Source organism: Odocoileus virginianus, chromosome 20 (assembly GCF_023699985.2).
Source record: "Odocoileus virginianus isolate 20LAN1187 ecotype Illinois chromosome 20, Ovbor_1.2, whole genome shotgun sequence".
NCBI classification, from domain to species: Eukaryota; Metazoa; Chordata; class Mammalia; order Artiodactyla; family Cervidae; genus Odocoileus; species Odocoileus virginianus.
Genome location: NC_069693.1, coordinates 38,117,697 through 38,136,162, shown reverse-complemented (window position 1 = coordinate 38,136,162; position 18,466 = coordinate 38,117,697). Strand labels below are relative to the sequence as shown.

Genomic DNA, 18,466 nt, shown 5'->3' with positions numbered 1-18,466 from the left:
TCAGTAAAAGCACTGGAGCAGAAGCCAGTTTTTCATTTATTGAGAGGCTGTGCAATCTCGTGGTTAAGAGCTCATGCTTCTGGAGCTTGATTCTGGAGCCTGTGGGTTTTAAATTCCAGCTCTCCTATTATCAGCCCATGCGACTTTGGGCAAGTTTTTATTTATTTTATTTATTATTTTTTAATTTTGCTGTGCCATGTGGCATGTGGGATCTTAAGTTCCCTGAGCAGGAATTGAACCCATGACCCCTGCATTGGAAGTGTGGAGTCTTAACCACTGGACCAGCAGAGAAGTCCCCAAGTTTTTGTAATGTCTCTCCACCTCAGTGTTCTCATCTGTGCCCTGGAGATAATATTAATAATAGCACCTCCACATAAAGTTGTAAGAAGTAAATGAGCTGGTATGTATAAATCATTTTGAGTGGTACACAACACTAGGTAAGCCCTTAAGAAAAGTAGGTGTTAAGCAGCAATTAATCAGATTGTGTTTTTTTCGAGGGCCAAAGGCTGGAAGACAGGTTGAGGGTGGGGCGAAATGGTCATAGAGGGAGCTTGGAAGACCAAAGACCAAATCATTATTATCATTGTATTTATGTTGTTTAGTCACTCAGTCATGTCTGACTCTTTACAACCCCGTGGACTGCAGCACGCCAGGCTTCCCTGTCCTTCACTATCTCCTGGAGTTTGCTCAAACTCATAAAATTTCGTTTATAATTGTCTGTAATTGAGCTTGGACCTAAAACTCTTAGGTGGAGAGTTGATGACTTTGTTTTATTTAGTTTTCTATTTTAGGCTAGAGAGATATCTATTTAGAAATACCCCTGACAGTCTTTTTTATTCTCCTAAGGCTTACAAAGAAACACACTTTTGAAATAATAAAATTATAGCTATCCATAAACACATATTTTTGCTTTGCTTTTGTTCTAGTGGCAGCTGAAATATCCTAAACTCGTTCTCCGAGAAGCTGCCAGCGTTCCTGAGTTGCTCCATAAAGAGGTTCAGCAAGCCTTTCTCACGCTTCACGAGCACGGCTGTTTATTTCGGGATCTGGTGAGGATCCAGGGCAAGGACTTGCTCACTCCAGTCTCCCGCATCCTCATCGGTAACCCCGGCTGCACCTACAAGTACCTGAACACCAGGCTCTTCACGGTACCCTGGCCCGTGAAAGGCTCTGATGCAAAGTACAACGAGGCCGAGATAGCCGCCGCCTGTCAAACCTTCCTCAAGCTCAACAGCTACCTGCAGGTAGAGACCATCCAGGCTTTGGAAGAGCTGGCTGCCAAGGAGAAGGCCAACATCGATGCCGTGCCAGTGTGCATAGGCCCCGATTTCCCCAGGGTTGGCATGGGGTCCTCCTTTGACGGGCATGATGAGATCGACATGAAGAACCGAGCGGCGTACAATGTCACTTTGTTGAATTTCATGGATCCCCAGAAAATGCCATACCTGAAAGAGGAGCCGTACTTCGGCATGGGGAAAATGGCCGTGAGCTGGCATCATGATGAGAACCTGGTGGACAGGTCAGCGGTGGCAGTGTACAGTTATAGCTGTGAAGGTACAGTCTGCTCCTTGAAGAAGCGGCCCGAACGTCCCATGAGCAGAGTCACACAGGCTCTGGGGATGTGATCGTCCATGCGCGCGTGTGTTTGTGCGTGTGTGTGTACTAGATGTTGTGTGTCCTGAGGTTTGCCACACCCATATAGCTACAGAATATGCTTCTTTCTCATCCATTTGTGCTATCTGGCTCATTGTTATCCTGTGCTCAGAATATTTTCCCTCGTAAGCACTGCCTGTCATTGTCTTTCCCAAGCCCTAGAGAGCCTCATCTTGGTTTCACACACCCAACTGCCTTTTTCTAAAGCTCAGAGTAGATCGTACAGTTGTTATAATTAACTTGCTGATAAAGGGCCAGGAAAACAAAAATCTGTCAAATCCTTCCAGGTTCCCACAGGTGTACATTTCCAGTCTTGCCAAAATGTTTTATTACAATTGACATCACTGTCTTGAAGGGAGTGATTTGTCAACTGTGGACTTGTTCTTGGCTTCCTCCCATTTTGACTACTGTCCTTCCTCGTCAGAAACAGCCGAGGTGGGTTTTGTAAGCTGACAGACCTCTATTTTCAGGAGTATCTCTAGCCTGCCCCGGACCCGCCCCCCGCCCCCCTCCCCTCCATCAGTTCTGCAGTTTTAGACCTGAGAGGGTTTCTGTGGCCAGCCTGTTCTTACAGTTTCTGAAACCTAGTGTCCTTGGAGCAAAGATCGCAGGCTACCTTTTCTGTGGTCTGCACAAATTTTCCTTCTCTGATTGTTCAGGTTCTGTGTCTTAAAGGTCCCCAGTGTTTTTCAGAGCAGGATTATAAAAAAGGTAGGTGGACAAATCAAGGACAGGGTGACCTTAGCTGCCTTCTTTGCCTGATCATTTGGCAAAGGAACATAAGATGTAGTGTTAGCTCTTTTGGTGGTGGAGAGGGATGCCTGACATGTCCATGGGGTTGCAAAGAGTCGGACACAACTGGGTGACTGAAGAACAGCAATTAGCTCTTTTGCCAGTTTCTCTTTCTTCTCGTTCATTGAAAAATGCTTGGAAAACTAGAGTTCTAGATATACCATCCCGGAATCAACTGGAACTTTTAAGGGTCATTGTTTCCCGGAAGCTTTGTTTTTTAATTGGATTTTGTTGTTATTTCACTCTTATTTACTAAGACAACTGTTTTGGAAAAGGGATTTTCAAAAAGAAACTGTCCTTGCTCTCTGACTATCTTACCATTTCCCAGTCTCAAAAATTTCCTCTGGATAGCTAAAATGTTTTCCACCTTTACCTTTGGTCTTTGGCCAGGAACAAGGAACTAGTTTAGCAGTTAGAAATTTTACTAGTTTCACTGGCATCTCAAATAATGATGCTGACCCAGGAAAATTGCTTGCAGGAGATTTGATGCTGTCCTAATGGAAAGAACCGCGAACCTCTGATCTTTAATAAGGCCTTGCCAGGGATTTAAGAACTATCACATCCAAGAACTCTGATGTTAAGAACAATGGAGTTTGTTAGTTTCTTTCTTAAGGAGGCAACTCTCTGAAACCAAGGCAGTGGTATGTGATAGCTCAAAGAGCTACAAAGGTGTCTTTGTGCTCCTGCAGACTCTCAGCCTTTCTGTTTAATAGTCCTATTGTACTCCCAGAGCGTGGGTGATCAAATAGTTTTTGAAACCTAGAATATCTTGTGGAGAGGAATGAAAATTTTAAATGACTAGTTTCTGTGGTTGGGAGTAGTTAAGATTGATAAAGTATACAAATAAATGTAAGTACATAAAGCTTCATCCTTGCGCTTATCACCTAGACGAGGGAACTGCAGAATGCAAATCTGTAGGGGCAGGGTAATTCTTTTGTGTTCTTAATCCCCAAAGTTCCCAGAACTCCATCTGATAATAGTAGCAATACTGGGAGCCCTCATTTATTGAGCACCTACTATGTTCCAGGAGCTGGTAGAGCATTTTACATGTATTAACTGATGTTATTTTTGCAACTCTGTGAATGAAGTACTACTGTTAGCCTCATTTTACACATGAGGAAACTGAGGTACAGGAGGATGGTGAACTTTTCCATGGTTATACAGTTGTGAATCAGCAGAGCTAGGAATTGAACTCAGACAATCTGGCTTCAGAGTCCTAACAGCTAAGGCTAAATGCTTTGTGAGCGGGTATTTCCTACCCCTACAGTATAGCTGGGCTTCCCTGGTGGCTCAGTGGTAAAGAATTTGCCTGCCAATGCAGGAGATGCAGGAGATGCAAGAAACTTGGGTTCGATCCCATGTCTCTGACCCTAGGAAAGCTGAATCCATTGAAGCATGGACATTTGTTCCCCTAATTCTTAATTCTTTATTTCAAAGTGAGTAGCTTTATACTTCTTAGCTGTCTTTGAGATCAGGAAAAGCTAGGTTATAATTGCAGCTAGAAGTTTTAGAGCACTCATAATTTTAAAAAAAAAAAATTTTTTTCCCCTTAGCCTCTCAGCATCCCTGTCTAAGGTCTCAAAGCTCATTTGATCTTGTTTATTTCAGTATGTCATGCCATATCTGTGTTTGTTGTTTCTGAAGTCACTTCCACTGCTCAGTAAAACTTGTTTGATCTTATAAGTCACATTTTTTTAACCCCCATGCAATTATTTATTCAATTAACAGTACGAATCTACTGTTTGCCAAGCACTCTTCTAGATACTGAGAATGACAGTGAACAAAAATTCTTGCCCTTGTGGAGCTATGTTTTAGCAAGGAGAGACAGGAAAGAAACAAATAAGCTTAAATATATTGCAAATGTAAGGCATAGGCTTACAGTTTTAAATAGGAAAGTTAGCCTTCCTTCAGTTGGGTAACCTTGGAGCAAAGATTGGGAGGAGCATGTGAGTGAATTTTGAAGACTCAGAGATGGGACATGACTTTGGGATGTTTCAGAAGCAACAAGTATAGATGGAAGAGAAGCAGAGAAGAGGTAAAGTGATAGAGGTGAAGACAGACTGGAAGACTAGGGGTGGGAGGTGGCAGAAGATAGGGCCTTCTAACATTGCTGCAGTATGTGCTAAGTTGCTCCACTGTGTCTGACTCTTTGTGAGTCCATGGACTGGCCCTCCAGGCTCCTCTCTCCATGGGATTCTCTAGGCAAGAATACTGGAGTGAGTGGCTGTGCCCTCCTCCAGGGGATCTTCCCAACCTAGGGATCCAACCCGGGTCTCTTACATCTCCTGAATTGGCAGGCAGGTTCTTTACCACTAACATCACCTGGGAAGCCTAGTATTGTACAGTGAAAAGTGAAAATGAAGTTGCTCAGTCATGTCTGACTTTGCAACCCCATGAACTGTAGCCTACCAGGTTCTTCCATCCATGGGATTTTCCAGGCAAGAATACTGGAGTGGATTGCCAGTAGACCCCCCTTATCCACAGGGGATGCCTTCCAAGACCCTCTGTGGGTTCCTGAAACCATGGATAGTACTGAACCCTATGTAGACTGTGTTTTCTCCTATGCATCCATACCTATGATGAAGCCGAATTTATAAATTAGGTGCAGTAAGAGATTAACAACTATAACTAATAATAAAATATAACAATTATACCATAGTAAAAGTTCTGGTTTCTCTCTTAAAGTATCATATTGTACAGATTTAGTACCTTGCCTGCCTTAACTAACCACTTATCACTCATTGTCGCTGTAACTTTTGCAGTTTGAGGTGCAACAGTAAAACTAGCTTAAATTTCTTTTTCCTTCTTTACGACTTCACAGATAGATTTGTTCTTACCATAGATGTTAGAAACATTGGCATACAACTCTTTTTCTTTCCATACCAAGTTGAGAATATTCACCTTTTCACTTAAAGGAAGCACTGTACAACTTCTCTGTGGCCTATTGGGATTGCCAGCATCACTGTTCTTATGCCTTGGGATCATTGCTAAGTATAGTAAGGGAATGCAAGCAGTGGATCCAGTAATGCACGCTTACTGGAATGCAGGCACTGCAATACCATGACAATTGACCTGATAACCAGAGGGCTACTGACCAGGCTACCCTGGACAAAGGGGTGAGTTACTTTCCAGGCAGGACAGAGCAGGATATCATCGTGCTGCTCAGAACGGCATGCAACTTAAAAAGTTATGAATTGTTGATCCCTGTAACTTTCCATTTAATATTTTCAAGATTGCTGTTGACTGTGGGTAACTGAAACCACAGAAAGCGAAACAGCAGATAAGGAGAGGCTATTGTATTAATAACAACAATCCTGGGCTTGTCCTTGGAGTGAGATGGGGAGCCGTTGCAGCTGGAGTAGAAGGGAGGCGGGACTGGAAGCAGGGGAGCTGCAAGAGGCCGTTGGGCAGTCCAGACTAGAGACGGTGGATCAGGTTAGAAGAGGCAGAGGTGATGAGACATGGCTCTATCGAGTCCCATATCTTTTCACCAGGAAAGACTGGCAGTGCTGTCAGAGAAGAAGCCCAGCAGCCACATCTCCCAATTGTCCAGAGAAGGCTAGGGATGTCTCTAGTGGTCCGGTGGCTAAGACTCCATGCTCTGAATGCAGGGGCAGTGGGTTTGACCCCTGGTCAGGGAACTAAATCCCACCTGTCACAACTGAAGATCCTACATACTGCAACAAAGATGGGAGATCCCAAGTACTGCAATTAAGACAGTGCTAATTTGCTTCAGTTGTGTCTGACTCTTTGCAAACCCATGGACTGCAGCCCTCCAGGCTCCTCTGTCCATGGGATTCTCCAGGAAAGAATACTGGAGTGGGTTGCCATGCCCTCCTCCTGGGTATCTTCCCGACCCAAGGATGGAACCCTGGGTCATCTCTTATGTCTCCTGCATTGGCAGGTGAGTTCTCTACCATTGACGCCACCTGAAAAGCAATTAAAATCTGATACAGCCAAATAAATAAATAAATAAATATTTTTAAAAAAAAGAAGGCTAGGCCAATAAGAATGCCTGGACTTTCCCCTTTCTCTCCATAGCTTTATTGGAGTGTCATTTACATACAATAACTGCACATATTTGAATTCTGCAGTTTAAGAAATAGGATGTGAAGTTTGAGGTGGTTCATTGGCACAGACCAGCCCAGATGTCCCATCTGGTGATTTCTCATCAACATAATCCACTCTACTTTGTTGGAGTTTCAGATTCCTGAGTCCCATGTCCATCTCTCTCCTGATTAGTTTCTTTATTTTAGTGAAGCATATCCTCTAATGATTTCTTAAGAAAGGGTATTTAGAAAGCACATTTTTGAGACCTTGAATGTCTCAATTTATCTTTATTCTGCATTGACATGTGTAGATACTTCACATATGGAAACCTTGATGGAAAATAATTTTCCTTCAGAATTTTGAGGATGTTGTATGTACCGATGTCTTTTTATCTTTCAGCGTTCATGTTGAGAGCTCTGATTTTTTTTCTTTATCTCTTATGTGATAAAGATTTTTTGATTGGGTTTTCCCCTAATATTTTATAAGTTCACAGTGATTTTTTTTCATCGATCATACTAGCATTTGGTGGGTCTTTTCAATCTGGAAGGAAACTCATGTCCTTCAATGTGGGATATTTTCTTGAATCACTTTGTTAATTATTTCTTCCTTTCCAGCTTTCTTTTCTCTCTAGAATCCATATGGTTTGGTACTCAAACTGACTGTTTCCTCTAATTTTCTTACTTATTCTCTTGTTTTTTAATCTATTTGTTTTTAATCTTTTTTAATCTGAGAGTGTAATCCACTCTCAGAAGTTTTCTTACCTTTATCTTCCAGCTGGTAACCACTATCTTAACTTCTAAGGCCATATATTAGTTTTATACATATTTGAATGAGAATTGTAAGCTCTTTGAAGGAATGGTTTGTGTCTTGATCCTTCTTTGTATGTGCATATAATGCAAATCAGTATTTTTTTTTGCCCCAAATTAGTAGGTATCTCTTGTCCTTGAGTAGTTGATGCTATTTAACTACATTGTGGCCATTGTCCAATAACTCTTTGATTTCTGCAGCTGCAACCTCTGTTTAATACTAAGATTCTTTAGATTGCACATGGCAGATGCTTGGCCTAAACAGGTTAATTTAAGACAATATGAAATTGTTTTATTTAATATTAAGACCTGTCTCACTGGCGTCAGGTGCCCCTTGTTTCAACAGTGACAGTGTGGCCAACTTCAGACTCCTTCCCCTTCATATTTTGGCTCTTTTTGAGCTGTAGCTTTATTCTCTTGAGGGAGGTAAACTTCTTGTGGCCCCCAAGTGCCTGCCTCAGGCTTTTGTGGATACTCTGTTTATTGCTGAGGAGCTTTGAGAGGGAGAGAAACCGTGCCTTGGACATGTAGTTTGAACCCTGGATAAAGCTTTGCCCTAGGGACTTTTCTGGTGATCCAGTGGTTAAGAATCCACCTTCCAATGCAGGGGATGTGGCTTCTATCCCTGGTCAGGGAACTAAGATTTCACATGCTGCAGGACAACGTAGCCTGTGCACCACAGCTAGAGAAGCCTGTGTGCCGCAATGAAGACCCGGTGCAGCCAAAAATGGTTAAAAATAAAACAAAGCAAAACAAATTACTTAAATAAAAAGCTTTGCCTGAAGATAGGTGAACAAATAATTATTCTTTTTTGATTAATCGAGTTTGATTCTGGTCTTCTATGCTGTTTACAGTCTTCCCTGGTGGTTCAGTAGTAAAGAACCCACCTGCCAATGCAGGAGACGTGGGTTTGATCCCTGTGTAGGAAAAATCCCCTGGAGAAGGATATGGCAACCCACTCCAGTATTCTTGCCTGAGAAATCCCATGGACGGAAGGGCCTGGCAAGCTACAGTTCATGGGGTCACAAAAGTGTCAGACGCGACTTAGTGACTAAACAACAGCAGCAGTATTGTTTACAACATCCGGGTTTTCTCTAAGGCTCCATGACTCTGTACTTTGCTGAGGTTGCCCACAGAATTACAACCTTTGTTGTTTGAAGTTTTGGTTCAAGGAAGTTTATTTGAGAAGTATCTTGACTTTCCTGATTTCACGCGTGTGCACGCAGTCACTCAGTTGTGTCCCAGTCTTTGTGACCTCATGGACTGTAGCCTGCCAGGCTTCTTTGTCCATGGAATTTTCCAGGCAAGAATACTGAAATGGGTTGCTTCTTCTTCCTCCAGGGGATCTTCCTGACCCAGGGATCAAACCTGTGTCTCCAGCATTGGCATATGGGTTCTTTACCACTGAGCCACCAGGGAAGCCTCTCATTTCATATTTTATTTTAAATAATGTCATGATCTTAGAGCTTTAGCCAAGAACCCCCAGAGCAATTTTTCTCTCCTCTTCTCACTTTCACTTTATTCCACCATGTCCATGAAACATGATATAATGAGGTTCTCCTATGATGTGAATATTTATATCTTAAAAAACTTTTTTTTTCTCAAATGCTTAATCTGAAAGCTGACAGAGCCAGACATCCTGTTGAAAGGCTTCAGATTTTTTCGGTAAAGAGTTTTCAATATTTCTCATGAAATCCTAGAAAACTTATAATTAATTTCATAATTTATCTGTGTCAGGGGACTACATTTGTCCCTGAATTGCTGCTTTCGAGACATGTTAGAACAGCTTCTTGTCATGGATTTTGAGCTGAGACTGATGAGGGTTTTTTTTTCTTTCAAACTTCTGAATTCTCTATTTCTTCAGACCATTCCTTGCTCAGTGGTTAAGGAGTCTGCTCTGGGTTAGCAGCCAGCTTGACTGATTGTTCTTCACAGCCAATCAAGGAATGCATTTTTAAATGGTAGAGTTCTTCCAGGAAATCTCCTTCTTGGCCAACCTTTCTTTACAAGGAACAGAGACCTTCAGGTTGTTATTGTTGTTTAGTTGCTGAGTCGTGTCCGACTCTTTGCGACCCCAGGGACTGCAGCATGCCAGGCTTCCCTGTCCTTCATTATCTCCCAGAGTTTGCTCAAACTCATGTCCATTGAATCAGTGATGCCATCCAACCATCTCATCCTTTGTCATCCCCTTCTCCTCCTGCCCTCAATCATTTTGCAGCATCAGGGTCTTTTCCAGTGAGTTGGGTCTTCACATCAGGTGGCCAAAGAATATCAAAAGGAGCTTCAGCTTTGGCATCAGTCCTTCCAATGAATATTCAGGGTTGTTTTCCTTTAGGATTGACTTGTTTGTCAATCCTAAGGAGTTCCAGAGTTCCAAAGTTCCAAAGTCCAAGGGGTTCTCAAGAGTCTTCAACACCACAGTTCAAAAACATCAATTCTTCAGCAGTCAGCCTTCTTTATAGTCCAACTCTTGCATCCATACATAACTACTGGAAAAATCATAGCTTTTACTAGATGGATCTTTCTTGGCAAAGTGATGTCTCTGCTTTTTAATACACTGTCTAGGTTTGTCATAGCTTTTCTTCCAAGGAGCAGACATCTTTTAATTTCTTCAGGAATATTTCCCAAGTGTTCTCTGGCTTATGCCACTTGCCATTATTTTGGAAACCTGTCCAGAAAGATTATCCAAAGTCAACACTTAGAAGCATCTACCTTCCAGAGGGATCATTCTGGGAAACATCTGACCTATGGAAAAGTCACCATCAGTGTCTGCCACTGCCTTCAGCGTAAGTCTAGATTGCTTACATGGTTCACAAAACCTGCCATGTCTCTTTGGGCCTTTCCCCACCTCTCCAGCCTTTTCACTTGCTAATCCATGTCATTCAAGTAACAATCCTTTGCTGTTTTTGTTGTTTAGTTGCTGAGTCATGTCTGACTCTTTGCAACCCCATGGACTGTAGACCCCCAGGCTCCTCTGTCCATGGAATTCTCCAGGCAAGAGTACTGGAGTGGTAGCCATTCCCATCTGCAGGGGATCTTCCTGACCCAGGGATCAAACCTGAGTCTTCTGCTTGGCAGGCGAATTCTTTACCATTAAGCCACCTGGGAAGCCCGTAACACTCTTACAACTCGGAATCAATTATGTTTCTAAACCCCCATCTGCCGTATCCCTTCTCGAGTGTGTCTTCCCAGCCTCATACCTTTCCCCTTTCCCCTTTTGTGTTTCTCCATTTTGAAAAATGATTCCTTGTCCCAGGCACTGGGATGTCATAGATCAGTGCTGGACAGAAAATATACTTAGACTTCGTCTACCAGCTGAGCCTCTGCAACTTCTGGGTTTCTCCTGCCTCGAGATTTGTGACATGGACAGGACGGGATCTGCTATGTAAGCCCCTCTAGGTATGGGTTAAGGAAGCAGAGGAAATTGTTGCCTGGGTCAGAGTCTTAGAAATTTTAGCACTTGGCTAAGGCAACGTGCGCGTGTGTGCGTGCATGCTCAGTTGTGTCTGACTCTTTGTGACCCCGTGGGCTGTGGCCTGCCAGGCTCCTCTGTCCATGGGATTCTCCAAGCAAGAATACTGGAGTAGCTTGCCATTTCCTTCTCCAGGGAATCTTCTCAACCCAGGGAATGTACCCACATCTCCTATGTCCGCAGACAGGAGAAACCCCAGCTAAGGCAATGAGAAATAGGAAATAGATCTATTTTTTTAATGTGTGGTGATGAGAAATACACACACACACACACACACACACACATATGCACATCAGCAAAATTATTGACAAAGAATATTAATGGTATTATGCTTTAAGTGGGCTTCCCTGGTGGCTCAGAGGTTAAAGCGTCTGCCTGCAATTCGGGAGATGTGGGTTCGATCCCTGGGTTGGGAAGATTGCCTGGAGAAGGAAATGGCAACCCCCTCCAGCGTTCTTGCCTGGAGAATCCCATGGACGGAGGAGCCTGGTGGGCTACATTAGTCCATGCGGTTGCAAGGAGTCGGACAGGACTGAGTGACTTCACTTTCACTTTTCACTTTATGCTTTAAATGTGGTAGAAAATTTCAAGTGATACATTTTACTTGATTAGAACTGTCATCTCTTTTTTCATGCTCAGGCTTCTGTATTTGTTGTCTGTGTAACAGTGGTTTGCATACAGCTCTGAGAATGCACACAAAATATTTGATGGCATTTATCTTTTATTAAATGGAATTAATTTTTTCTCAAAAACTAGTTAGCTATTTTTTCCCCTTTATTTCTTAAAGCCTTTACTTTTAAGACGTGACAGAAAAGTCTTCCAGGTACACATGGACAAGTAACACTTGATTGCAGTTGAAAATTAATTGGTTAAGCTGGGGGTCGGAGTTTTAGACATTTTAAACTTGACAGTTAAACTTCACATTCTTTGGCGTTTTGTCACATCTTTCACTTCTTGAGTCGTTTGGTTACTGGGAACACACTGAACACCCTGAGACACATAAAACCCTTTCAGTGTTGCTGAAGTTCAAAGGCAAGTAGGAGCCACTTGCCTCTGCCTGTTTCCAAAATAACATAGGGGAACAGTAATCAGTTGCAGTTGCTATAAATAATTACAAGTTGATTTTATTGAGAAAGTGAGCAACACTGTATTTATGCAATAAAAAATTTATCAGACATACATCTTCCCTCCTCCCTTCCCAGCCCATGGAGGAAACAAACCTTCAACAAAACATTGTTTTAATGAGCACATTTCAAAGGTGCTGGATTTATGGGAGACATCAGGCAACACTGATTGCAATTACTGTCTCTCTTTGTCGTTCAGGACTTTATTGGTGCCATATTGAGAAGAGTGTGAGGATGAAAGTTAGAGGGGAAAGTAGTCAACCAGTCTGTTAGCCTGTAAGCATCCATACTAGGTGGCATCAAAAACCTCCTTAAAATGGTTGTCTTTGTAGTTTAAAAATCATTTCTTTTTCAAGTTAAGTTGTTGATTTGACCAGAGATGGATGTACAAAAAACCTTCTTAAAATGTCTCTATTCTTTTTCTTGGGCTTCCCACGTGGCTCAGTGGTAAAAATATCCACCTGCTAAGCAGGAGATGTGGTTTCAATCCCTGGATCTTGAAGATCCCTCAGAGAAGGAAATGGCAACCCGCTCCAGCATTCTTGTCTGGGAAATCCCATGGACAGAGGATCCTGGCGGGCTGTAGTCCATGGAATTGCAAAAGAGTTAGACATGACTTAGCAACTAAAAACAATTCTTTTTCTTGGGCTACAAGCTACAGCCATTATCATTGGGACCCTCTAGAATGAAGCAGCCTGAAGACTTGTAGTCTTAAAGATAATAAACACTGATTTTTCTTATCAATATTCTTCTGTTAAATCAATCTGCTTATCAAATAATTGAGTATTATTGCTTTATTATGTTGTATGTTGGTATTGGTCACGTGGATTAGTAGGTATTAGTCACATTACATCATTTTTTTTTAATTTAATTTTTTTCTACAATTTTTTTTTTTTTTTTAAAGTTTAGCCACACCACGTGGCATGTGGGGGTCTTAGCTCCATGACCAGGGATTGAACCCACACCGTCTGTAGTGGAAGCATGAATCCTAACTGCTGGGCTGCTAGGGAAGTCTTACATCATGATTATTGTATTCAGCCTCAGCTTCCTCACTAATATGTGCTGTGCACATATTTGATAATCACAGATATCAAGACTATAGAGCAGGGGTCGGCAAACATTTTTCTGTATAAAGGACCAGATAATAAAGATTTTAAACTTCAGAGGCCTCTGGTCTGTATCTTAGCTACTCAACCATGTTGTTATGTGTGAAATCAGCTGTGGATAGTATGTCAGTGAGTGGGCCTGACTATTCTTGTTAAACTTCACAGATGCAGGTGATAGGACTGATTTGCCTGTGGGCTAGAGTGGGGTTCATGGACTTGCATGCCTCTCGGGGGCCAGGCAGGTATCTAATGGAGTCACGTGGCTGACGGAACGGCCACTAGTGCCTTGTCTGAAAGAGGCGGCTACTTCTTACTGATGGCCACTTGCGACTGGCTCAGTGAGACCTGAGTTTGTAATTCGAGAGTAGCTGGAGCAACTTCCTGGTGGTCCAGTGGCTGAGGCTCTGAGCTCCCAGTGCATGGGGCCCAGGTTCGATCCCTGCAACTAAGACTGGGCACAGTCACATAAATGAATAAATCTGTGTTAAAAAAAAAAAAAAGAATTAGCTTCAGAGTCAGACAGACCTAATTTGAATTCTGCTTACTAGCAGTGTGAACCTAGGCAAGTTATTATTTTTTTAAAGAGTAGCTGGATTGGTATTTTTATGCAAAGCACTTTTATCAGTAGGCAGCTAATTTAGATTCAATCAGAAAATGTTGTGCAGGTCAGGCTATATACCTTTGAGAACTCTTTTCTGGTCTATAGGATCTAAATTAGAAGTGCTGATATTTTCAGGTATAATTATGTATAATGTATAATGGAGAACTTCCAGTCACACTTTGACCACCTGATGAGAAGAGTCAACTCATTGGAAAAGACCCTGATGTTGGGAAAGACTGAAGGCAAATGGAGAAGAGGGTGGCAGAAGACGAGATGGTTAGATAGCATCGCTGACTCAATGGACATGTATTTGAGCAAGCTTCAGGAGATAGCAAAGGATAGGGAAGCCTGGTGTGCTGCAGCCCGTAAGGTTGCAAAGAGTTAGACAAGACTTGGCAACTGAACAACACCACCACCAAGAACTTGTTGGTGAATGTTATTAGACATGTGCAGCACATATCTAATTCAGGTGCTGCCAACTACCCCTTCTAGTGCTGTGACAGACATCAGTAATCGATCATACCACTCTATCCTGCTGAGCCTACAGTGCTTCACCACCAGACCTCAAAAAAGCTACAGCCAGTAAATTCCCTATGTCCCTTGTATCTCAGCTAGTAAAGAATCTGCCTGCAATTCAGGAGACCGCTGTTTGATTCCTGGGTGGGAGGAGCCGCTGGAGAAGGGATAGGCTCCCCACTCCAGTATTCTTGGGCTTTCCTGGTGGCTCAGATGGTTAAGAATCTGCCTGCCATGTGGCAGATGTGGGTTTGATCCCTGGGTTGGGAAGGTCCCCTAGTGAAGGGAACAGCTACCCACTCCAGTGTTCTAGCCTGGAGAATTCCATGGACTATACAGTTCATGGAGTTGCAGAGTTAGACACGACTGAGTGACTTTCACTTTCTTCTGATATGTGAGGTATTTGTCAACCCTGTTCCAAGGATTCTCTTTAAAATGTTTTTTTGGATTAACCCAGAAAATGGCATTGGACTTTTTAACTCTGTGATTTTAAAGAATCTAGCCAGAAATTGCTCTTAACTACAGAGTACTTGAGAAAATATATATCAGAAATAACAACAGATAGGACAGAAGGTAAAATCCTGTTCCTATGGCAGTATCACATTTTAGATTCAGACTTAGGGAGTTGAAGAATATCCACAGTTGGATGTGTCCTTAAAAACTTTAGTAGCATGCCTTCTTTGGAGACGCCTGAACTTGTATTTCTGGTGTGTCTTTTTTTCACCATACCTGTGTGAAATAATGGGAATGAATAGTTATAAAGGGGAAGTTCTTTTTTCCTTTCTCTTTCTGTCTATGATGCTGGTTTATAGTTACTAGATAGAGTGTAAGATGTTCAGAATTTAAGGACTCTATATGTGAATACATGCCATCTGGGATGCAGGTAACTTTTGGATTGTGTCTGTGACATGCTGTATGTGATGCTGGCTAAGTAAAACATGTTTTATTGTCCATTTTGATTGCATAAAATTTACGTCTTTTGTATTCTACCCTCTGTGAGTCTAAACCATACTGTCTTTCAAGTTTGATCATCTCTAAGAATTTTGTTCTACTTGTTCTAACCCGCATTGAACCTGTCCTCTAGATTTCTTGAATGTTGAGAACTGTGCTAATTCAGCAGTGTCATGCTTTATTACATTATTTGACTTAACTTGCATTTGTTATTTCCCCCGCCCTCTGCCATAATCAACATTTTCTTTTCCTGGCATCTTGCACAATAAGGACCATGAATGGTGTGAACTGAGAGAGCATATTGTGTTTAAGTAGGCAATTTAGAACAAATGTTCATTGGATGTTGTTTATATGCCAGTAGTTGTTTAGTTGCTAAGTCGCATCCGATTCTTTGCAACCCCATGGACTGCAGCACGCAGGCTTCCCTGTCCTTCAGTATCTACTGTAGTTAGCTCAAAGTCATGGCCATTGGGTCGGTGATGTTATCTAGCCATCTCATCCTCTGTCACCCCCTTCTCCTTTTGCCTTCAATCTTTCCCAGCATCAGTATCTTTTCCAGTGAGTTGGCTCTTCACATCAGTTGGCTAGAGCATTCAGCTTCGGCATCGGTCCTTCCAATGTGAAGTTCTAAATATGATTGAAACAGAAAAATGGACCCTGCATTTGAAGACCAGAGTCTAGTGGATTAAAGTCTAGTGGAATTTAAAATGTTCCATTTCTAGTAATCAGTGATGAACATTCGCAACTCCACTGAAAGTAAAGCTCCACTGGGCATAGATCTTTGTTTCATTTACTGATATACCTCACGTGCCCAGGTCAGTGCGTCTTATATTGTAACTGCTCAATAAATATTTCTTAGATGAACTTTTACATGTTTTTATGTAGGTGTGGGACAGTTAATGTAGGTGAATCATAGGGTGTGCCTTCTACTTCCTTGACATGTCTCTCCTACTGTTTACTCCAGCCATGTAATTCTCTTTCCAGAAAAATCAGTCTTGAGTTTTCTTACAGAAATATTATTTGTACATATACACACATATATGTGTATGTGTTGTTTTTTTATACAAATTATAGCCTATTCCTTTCTTTCTCTTAAAAATATAGCAGATAGTTTTCTCTCATTGCATGCCCATATTATTTTTAGTGGCTATATAGTATTTTATTGCCTGAACATTTCATATTTTATTAAACCAGAAGGTTATTGATGGATGTTGAAGTTATTCTGATCTTTTGCTTTTATAAACAGTGCTCTAGTAAATATCCTCCCTCAATTTGCAACCTCTGCAAGTAGGAATTTTAGTATACGTTTCTTAAAGTGGTACTGTGGAATTCCTACAAGTTCAAAGGTTTTATACATTTGTAATTTCGACAGGTATTGCAGATAATCTTCCACAGAGAATATGAATGTGCCATTTTGCTTCACTGTTACTAACATTATATTTTATCAAGGTGCTTATTTTTTTCTGATCTAATAGGTGAAAAATATCTATTATGGCTTTGTGTGTAAAACATATAAAAAAATCTTTATATGTTTACAAACTCCATTTTATGTCTTCTGTCTTTATAACTTTTGCCCATTTTTCTATTTGATTATTGATATTTATCTTTCTGATGTGTAGAAGTTCTTTATATGGTTAAAAAAAATTCCCTGGCCAAGCTTGCTTGTTTATGTTTCTGTGTTAATTATAGAGTCAGCTTGTCTAGGGACCAAACCTAGTGAACTAAAAATCAATCCTGTTGCTATTTTTATTGTGTTTGTGTCAAATTTATGGATGACTTAGGGAGAACTGGCATTTCCATAATGTTTCACCTTATTTCTTAAGAACATAATATGTCTTTGCATTTGTTTAAGTGAGTCATTATGGTGATAAAGGACACTGTCTTAACTTTTTCTATTAAGTTTCTGATGTTTTCCTATTAAAATATGTTGGCTTTGAGATAAATCTATATTGTATCATGTTAAGGAACTAGTCACCTATTGCTGTCTTACTGAGGTTTTTATCATGAAAGGATATATTTTATTAATTATTTTTGCGTATCTGGTGACTCATGTATTTTTTGTTTGTTTTCACCTATGAACATGATGAATTTTAAGTATTGTTGTTGTTGTTTTTCAGTCACTAAGTCATGTCCGACTCTTTGCGACCCCGTGGACTGCAGCACTCCAGGCTTCCCTGTCCTTCAGTATCTTCTGGAGTTTGCTCAAACTCATGTCCACTGAGTCAGTGATGTTGTCTAACCATCTCATCCTCTGCCACCCTCTTCTTCTTTTGCCTTCAGTCTTTCCCAGCTTTAGGGTCTTTCCCAGTGTGTTGGCTCTTCCATCAGGTGGCCAAAGCATTGGATTTCAGCTTCAGCATCAGTCCTTCCAATGAATATTCAGGGTTGATTTCCTTTAGGATTAACTGGTTTGATCTCCCTGCTGTCCAAGGGACTCTCAAGAACTTTCTTCAGCACCATTGTTTAAAAGCATCAATTTTTCAGTGCTCAGCTTTCCCTAGCGTCCAACTCTCACATCTGTACATGACTGTTGCAAAAACCATAACTTTGACTAGATGGACCTTTTTCAGCAAAGTGCTGTCTCTGCTTTGTAAAATGTTGTCTATGGTTGTCAGAGTTTTCGTTCCAAGGAGGAAGCGTCTTTAATTTCATGGCTGCAGTCACTGTCCGTGGTGATTTTGGAGCCTGAGAAAATAAAATCTGTCACTGCTTCTACTTTTTTACCTTCTATTTGCTGTGAAGGAATGGGACCAAATGCTTGACTTTAGTTTTTTGAATGTTGAGTTTTAAGCCAACTTTTTCATTCTCCTTTTTCACCCTCAAGAGGCTCTTTAGTTCCTCTTCACTTTCTGCCATTGGCGTAGTATCATCTGCATGTCTGAGGTTGTTAATATTTCTCCCAGCAATAGATTTTTGCATATTGAACTATCCTTGTACTCCTGGAATAAGTTCTAATTCGTTATGTTATTCTTTTAATATGCTGCTGGATTTTGATTCTTTTTCCTTATATAGATCTTCCTCAACTTTCAGTGGGATTATCTCACAATAAACCCATTTTAAGTTGAAAATAACATAAGTCAAAACTGCATTTAATACACATAATTAACCAAACATCATCATTTACCCTAGCCTGCTTTAAACCTGCTTGGAACACTTACATTAGTCTGCAGTTGAGTAGAATCACCTAACACAAAGTATATTGTAATAAAGTGCATGTAATTTATTGAACATTGTACTGAAAGTGGAAATTAGAGTGGTTTATATGCATACCGAATAGTTATCAGTGTATTGGTTCTCCACCCTCCTGATCACAAGGCTGACCTGGCGTGGCCGCTGCTTAGCATCACATCTGCATACTGCTAGCCCCTGATGGGACCAAAATTCAGCATCAAAGT

The 18,466-nt window shown here is 41.3% G+C and overlaps 1 protein-coding gene across 3 annotated transcripts in view; it reads left to right on the top strand.

Moving 5' to 3' along the window:
• FTO (FTO alpha-ketoglutarate dependent dioxygenase) overlaps positions 1–18,466 on the top strand; it is a 417,942-nt gene that overhangs the window by 122,735 nt on the left and 276,741 nt on the right. For all 3 annotated transcript variants that reach the window (XM_020873086.2, XM_070451297.1, XM_070451298.1), the window contains exon 3: positions 927–1,554. In XM_020873086.2, coding sequence (XP_020728745.2) covers positions 927–1,554 — 628 coding nt within the window. The remainder of the gene's footprint in view (positions 1–926; positions 1,555–18,466) is intronic.